The sequence below is a fragment of the Lemur catta genome, chromosome 1 (genome assembly GCF_020740605.2).
Source record: "Lemur catta isolate mLemCat1 chromosome 1, mLemCat1.pri, whole genome shotgun sequence".
Taxonomy (NCBI): domain Eukaryota; kingdom Metazoa; phylum Chordata; class Mammalia; order Primates; family Lemuridae; genus Lemur; species Lemur catta.
In genome coordinates, this window is record NC_059128.1 from 76678623 (window position 1) to 76686292 (window position 7670).

A 7670-nucleotide genomic window follows, 5' to 3' on the forward strand; every position below is an offset into this window, starting at 1 on the left:
AAACTAACCAAAAAGATACAAGAGCTTTTTATTTTTAAGGTAAAAAGATTAAGATTTTTATTTTGTATTATTTATATCTTTTTACCAAGATATACTTTTTTAGTTAAGCTAAAAATAATATGATGGATATTTATAAAATCATAAAATAATACAAACATGAAACTGGGCATCCAACCTCAGAAATATTAGGTTATCAAGTATGACATGTCTCATTTCCTTAAGTACTAAGTTTGACAGCTGACATCTCCAACATTTCACTTTGACACTTATTTTATTTTTATTGTACATCCTCAGTCTTTCAAACACAGGTTTTGGCTTGTGATTATCTTTCACATTGTTTTTTACAGTAATTTTTGTGAAACCATGGATAAGTCAAAAATTCATGTTATAAAATAGCTAAGAGGCATTCTTTGAAGATTTAATGATTTTAATTTTGGGAAAATAAACACCATGGTGTAATAAGCTTACAGAATTCCTTATCTCAAGAGATGGTCTAGCAGATAATAACAGTGTTGATAAGAATGTGAAGAAATTAGAACCCCATACATTGCTGGCAAGAATGTAAAATGGTGCAGCCACTTCGGAAAACAGTCTGGCAGTTCCTCAAAAGGCTAAACATGACCCAGCAATTCCACTCCTGGGTATATACCCATGGGAACTGAAAATATATGTCCACACAAAACTTGTACACAAATGTTCATAGCACCATTATTTGTAATAGCTAAAAGGTGAACACAACCCAAACATCCACCAACTGGTGAGTGGATAAACAAAATGTGGCATATCCATACAATGGAATATTAGCCAGTCATTAAGAGGAAGGAAGTACTGATACATGCTACAACATGGATGAACCTGAGAACACTGTATCAAATAGAAAGAAGCCAGACACAAAGGCTCCATGATTCCATTTATACGAAATGTCCAGAATAGGCAAATCCACAGAGAAGAAAGATTAGTGGTTGCCTAGGGCTGGTGGGCTCAGAGAAATGGGAAGTGAATACAAATGGGTACTGGGTTTCTTTTGAGGGTGATGAAAATGTTCTAAAATTGATTGTGGTAATAGGTGCATAACTCTGTGAATGTACTAAAAACCACTCAGTTGTACACTTTAAATGGGCAAACTGCATGACATATGAATTACATCTCAATAAAACTCTTACTGGGAAAAAAACCCATACAGTCTAGGCCAGTAGTTCTTAAACTTTTATGTGTATCAGAATCATCTGAGGGTTTGTTACAATACTGGGCCCTGCCCCTAAGCACTGATCTAGGCTCAAAATAAAAAGTTTCAGAAAGAGTTTAAATAATTACCCTGACAGATCCATATTACATCATTTAGGGAAGATAAGCATGTACAGATATTTCCTCAGCTTTTTGATAACATAAAGGTCACTCATTCCTTTCATAAACTCTCTTGGTTCTCGATCCTCTGTAAAATAAAATAATGGATGATGGTACAAATAGATAACCTTTATTGAGTAAGCGCTGTGTTTTAGGAAATGCTAAGCATATATTATATGTTATTTCACTAATCCTCACAACTTTGAAGTAAGTTCTTTTTTAAATCCCCATTTTAGAGATGAGGAAGTTGAGGCCTAGGGGATATATAACTTGTCCACGGTCACACATGTTGTAAGTGGCAGAGTAGGAATTCCAACCCCAATCTGTCTGACTCCTAACCACATGCTGTGGTGCACTTGCCAAGGCATCCCATGTCAGAAGAATGAGTGTCAGCCAGAGGTTGTCTGAAAGGCAGTAGTTACATTTATAAAAACAGATCAGGATCCACAGTTCTCCAGGATGATGTTCTCAGTTGTCCAGAAAAAGACAGTGATTCTATATTCTTTTGTGTCTTAAAGGAAAGGCAAGACACAGCAAGTAAGACATGGTGTGCTCTTAATGACATTAAGTTGAAATCAGAAATAACACTAGCTCTAATGGAATGCTGGAGACTTATGCAGGAGCAGAATATGGAAAAAAAATTTCAGTTTGTAGTGTCTGCTTTATAAAAGATACTATGCTTAGAACTCTGTTATAGATATCACAATATTGGGCAATTTGGCAATACTAAAGTTGATTTTTAGGATATCCACTGATATTTCAGATATAAATAAAATGAAGTGGAAATTTTTTAAAAATTCAGTCATAACATACATAAAAATCTATAACCAAAAGGCCAACATAACATTCACCAGCTTCCCCATCCCTCTCCCTCCACTCTGCCCCTCAAACCCCTGCCAGGTCCTGTTTTTCTTTATCTCTTTCAATACCCTCAGCTTCCCTCAAAGTCTGCCGAGGTCTACCAATTTTACCTCTAAAAGTACCTCGAGACAGCCTCTCCCTCAGTCATTTCAGGGACTCCTGTGACAGCTTCAACTGGGCTCACTCCATGCCTTCTTTCATGGTCACTGTCAGTTATCTTAGAACAGATCCCTGATGCTGTCACATTGGGGCTTAAACAGTCCTATGAAGCTGCACTACCAAAATATGAAGCCTAACTCCTAAACATGACATTTAAGCATCTATTTTCCATTTTGGTTAAAATGTTTATTTGTCAGTGGATTTTCAGAAATCAAACGTCTACTGATCATGAAAGGGAATCAGATAAAGTTCACTGAAATTTAAAGAAAATTTAATTGAAATTTTATTTGACCCTTCTGAAGCTTTCATTTGGAGGTGCTGAGGAGAAATGCACTTATATATGCAAAGTATTTGTTAACAACTTTCTTTTAAATATTAAAAGCACCACACACATATTTATTCCTAATCCTCAAACTTGTAAGGACAAACAGTGCGTGATCGAGATGTGCTAACAGCACAGAGCCTTGAAAAGGCTTGATTTGGTTATGGAAGCCAGTGGGGGCCCAGGTAGCCAGAGGACCTGACCACCCTCTAGGACAAGTCACTGTGTAACACAGCTGTTCACACACAACACAAATAACAAGCCTGCAGAACGGGCACAGCATGGGGTGGACAGTGCCTTCTGGGACCTAATACAGTACTGTAGGATAGAGAGTGGAACACACTACACAAACAGGCAACACACATAAACAAAGCACAGTCAGCCCTCAAAAACTCCTGATGGTCTAATCCTGAGCCACAAGGTTAGACTTGATCCCTCCTAGGAAGTGAATAAGGCTAGGTCCTATTTCTCATAATTATCCTAATGAAGCTCCATCCAACAGTGCAATACAGTCCAACCTCATGTAATAAACAATTCCATTCCTGGCCCAATGCTGGCCACTGCAGGCAACACAGAGATGAATGAATAAGGTAGTGGTCACCTCCCTTTTTGAGTCAAATGGGAAGGAACAGTGTTTCTCAAAGCATAATCCCTCATTAGCTGCATTAGAATCTCCTGGACTTACTAAAAATGGACATTCTTGGGCCCTGCATGCAGAGATTCTGCTTCAATGATTCCAGGGTGGTACCCTGAAATCTGCATTTAAATTTTAATTTTGTGAAATATTTACATAATTCCAAAGCTAAACCTATGAGAAGTCTAGCTTCCATCATTGTCCATTCTACCATGTTCTCCCCTTTCTGCTTTAGGTATCATTTTAGTAATTTTTGGTTTATCCTTCCATTGTTCCTTTGAAAAACATACTATGTATATACACACATACTGACATACACATACACATGAAGTCTGCATTTTTTATAGGCTCTGAACATACATTGAAGTTTGGGATCCACACTCTAGAATCAGACTTGAGTTACTGAACATACGACCTTGGAAAAATTCCTTAAATTCTCTAAGCCCCAGGTTCTTCCTTTGTAAAATGAAGTTGTTATTATTTCATAAACACCTATAACAGATTAGTACTCAATAAATGGAACTGTTATTATTCATTTATTACTATTCATTAATTAAATAAATATTTAATGAATAGCCAGGAATTGTTCTGGGCACTGGAGATACAGCAATCCACAAAACAAAGTTCCTGTCCTGAGGCAACTTATATCCTAATGTGGAGTGAGAGAGATAATAATAATTAAATATATAAAATAACAGTTGGTGGTGATCCACAACTAGAAGAAAGATAAGGTTAGGAAAACAGCACATCGGTGGATCCGGCAACCTCTTTGATATAGGATAGTTAGGAAAGGTCTTGCTGATTTAGATGACATTTCAACAGAGACCTGAATGAAATGAGCCATATGTAGTAGGGCGAGAAAGTGCCAGGCAGAAGACACATGAAGTGGCAAGGTCCTGAGGTAGGTATGTGCTTTGTGCATTCACGAAACAAGGGAGACTGTGTGACCAGTACCAGAAAGGATTAAGGGATAAGCACGTAAAAGATAAAGTCAAGAAAGTAACCAGGGCCTGATCATGTCAGGTGTTACCAGCCATGGTAAGGACTTTGGAACTTATTCTAGTTGTGGTGTGATACCACTGCACGGTTTTGAGCAGAGGAGAGATGTGATCAGATTTAGGTTCTCAAAGGTTCATCCTACCTCTGTGTAAATAAAAAACTACAAATGGCACAAAGGCAAACACAGGGTGATCAGTCAGAAGACTATCACAGTAATTCACATGAGAAATGATAGCGCCTTCATCAAGAGCAATAGTAGTAGAGATGGAGAGAAATGACTGGATTTTAGATTTATTCTGCAGGTGGAGCAGACAAGATTCGCTCATGGATTGGATGTAGTGTAAAAGAGAGTGAAAGAAGTCAAGAATGATTCCAAGGTTTTAGCCTTAGTCAAAGAGGTAAACAGAAATGCCATTTGCTGAGATGTGGGATACAGAGAGGACAGGTATGTTTGAGGGGAATGGAATTAAGAATTGTTTTGGCCATGCTATTAGACATCCAAATGAAGATGCTGAAAGGCAGCAGGATTATACAACTTTGGAGTTTAGGAAGAAATCATCATTATCAGTGTTCTCCTCGTTTCTATTTCCCAGGAGATAGAATATGGTGTCTCTAAGACACCTTCCAGCTCAAATATTATTTGGCCCTGTGGAATCTGGTTCCTGAAGTTACCTGGACAAACTTTCCATCTAAGGACACGATGTAGATAAAGGGGATAATGACTAGAAACAGCAATAATTATTGCTGCTAAAGTCTGGAAATAAAGTACTTTTGAGGCAGGAGGCAGTAAATTGTCTCTTGTAGGCCAATATCTACCACAGCATCTTAGGAAGCAAAGAGCATTTCTCCTGTTTGGTGGGTGATCAGCGCAAGCCAAAAGCTACCTACCATTTCAAAGCCGTGTTTCTGAAAAGCACAGGTACAAGGAAACTTTACTGTGACAAAGTGGAGTTTGTGAGACAGTCTAAGAGAAATATGCACTAATGTTTCCATAGAGGATGAGAGTCAAGGATTCTGACAAGTCTAGTCCAGTGTGACAACAGCTGCATTCATCTTTTCAGAAGCATATGTCCTTAGCTGACTTAGGTACTCCTCCTCCATGTTGCAATAATAGACAGCATATGTCTCTAGTATCATTTTATCTTGTATCATTATCTGTTCATGTGTCTTTGTCCCTAAGTGTGTGTTCTAGGAGCACAGGCACTGTCTCTTATTCATCCTTGTATTCCTGTCCCTAGCAGAGAGAATGGCCCATGTAGGCACCTAATACATATTTGATGAAGCAATAGGAGAATGAATCGCTCTGTGCAGTGTCAGGTCTTTTATTGTTTTAATTTCTTTTTTTTCCTATTTATTTTTAATTTTTACTTAGAGCATTTAATGACAGGAAATGGAGGTTTTCTTGAGATGTCTGGAGGAGGTAGGATTCTCTCCTTAACCCAAAGGACTAGGACAGCTTACTGTGGAGGTGTGATTTTAAAGAGGCCCAGAGCTGCTAAAGGAGAAGGGGTGCACATGAACATGAAGATTTGTAGTGAAAGAACCCTACTGAAGAGGCCATGAAGAACTCTGCAAGGATGACACTTGCATGTGGCACTGTGAACACATGATGCACAGGATGCCATCCACCACCAAGATTCCATGAGGCCCATCATGGGTACCTAGTTCAGCATACAATCTGATTAAGAGTTCTGAGCTACTTTTTTACGGTCCTTGCTTCTAGGACCTAAACGCTAACAGGAAAGACTGAAATTATTTTCTTGGTTTTTAGGGGCTGCTATCAGACCATACCACTCATGGGTAAAAGCCCAGTGTTCATAGTTAAGAGTCAAGGATAGCTTCTGAAACTTTCATTTGTATTCCAAAGCACACAAGAGATGCCTGACCCTGCTTTCTGTGCTAGTCAATCCCAAAAGGATTATGCAAGTTTTCATAGGTTAGGTTTCATGACAGTCTGGAATGATACTCTTCCACCTACAGAGTTAGTTAACTTGGTCACTTTGGATATAAGGTATTCACCCACTTGGTTAGATTAAGAGGCTAGTAACTATGTGAGCTACCTACAGGAATGTGAAGTGAACACTGAGTGATCACTAAGGGGCGAGGGGAGCATACAGTGTTAACTTACTCAATGCCCAATAACCAGTGTAGTCTTTCATCTAGAAAACAACAGAATCATCTGGACAAGTTCAGGCTCCTGGCAGGCTGAGAACCTCCCACTGCTTTGCCCCTCTAAACTGAAGACTTAGTGGGAATCGAAATGGGCCAAAGCTGAGCACAATTAAAAGGAAAACTCAACCTCCAACTCCGCACAGAGCGCAAGGGCAGACGGAACATCCCTAAAACGACTGGATCTCTGGTGTTCGTCCAAGCAGCCCCGCAGACATCACTGTCTATAGCCGGTGGTCATCTCTCTGCCCTTCCTCATCCCAGGCCTCTCCCGGGCAGCATCTGACCGAAACCCACACAACCTAACGCCTGTCCACTTCCCCAGCCTCGCGAAAAATCCGGGTCGCTCCGACGCTGACCCCGCATCGGCCCCGTGGCCCCTCGGCTCACCCCAGGCAGCCAGACAGTCGATCTGCAGAGGCAGCTTTTCTAGGATTGGCACTGGCTCGAAAGCGTCGTGCATGGCGGCGAGGAGAAAGTCGCCGCCGCCGTCTCGCCCCAAGTGTGCCGGGCCAGGGTAGGGTCCGAAAAAAGGCTGGAGAAAGAGTAAACCAACATCCAACCAGGAACCCCAGCTACAGGCCCTTCAGCGATACAGCCAATCGTCAACACCGGACTTCCTGCTCATTAAGCCCGCCTCTTCCGCGGCCTCAGCCCCGCCCCTTCCGCCCGATGCACTAAGGAATTTACTAGTCCCTGGGTTCTCAGGACCCAGAACTACTCCATCCGAAGTAGCCACAGGCTTAACAAGAAAGGAAAAAGCTCTTAATGTTAGAACTGTCTTAGGCAGTGAGCGGATTCGGGCTTTGGCGTCAGACCTGAGATGGAGAGCTGTCATTTAGGAAATGAACTGTGTTGTTTAGGAAATTTAATCTTTAGAGGACTTACTTTCCTAATTTGCAAAATGATTTTAGAGTAAATACCTATGACCTAGTCTCGTAAGCGCTAGCAACACCTGACACACCCTAAGCACTCGATAAATACTAGTTTTAGTATTAGCATTATATCCCAACTAGTTCAAGTACCTTACCTTTACACTTCAAAGTTGTTCTGGGCAGTGGTTGTAAAAGCGTGGTCCTAGACCGGCATCAGTAGCACCTGTGAACTTGGTAGAAATGTAAAGTTTGAGGCCTCACCCTAATTCTACTGAACCAGAAATTCTAGAGGGGAACAGTAATCTAT

The 7670-nt window shown here is 40.5% G+C and overlaps 1 protein-coding gene across 1 annotated transcript in view; it reads right to left on the reverse strand.

Annotated features, from left to right (window-relative positions):
- The window catches only part of VPS39 (VPS39 subunit of HOPS complex), a 44575-nt gene extending 37448 nt beyond the window's left edge, over positions 1–7127 (reverse strand). Inside the window, exon 1 of the mRNA XM_045539424.1 lies at positions 6879–7127. Within this exon, the coding sequence (XP_045395380.1) occupies positions 6879–6951 (73 nt within the window). The 5' untranslated portion in view covers positions 6952–7127. The remainder of the gene's footprint in view (positions 1–6878) is intronic.
- Between the last annotated feature and the right edge of the window lie 543 nt (positions 7128–7670).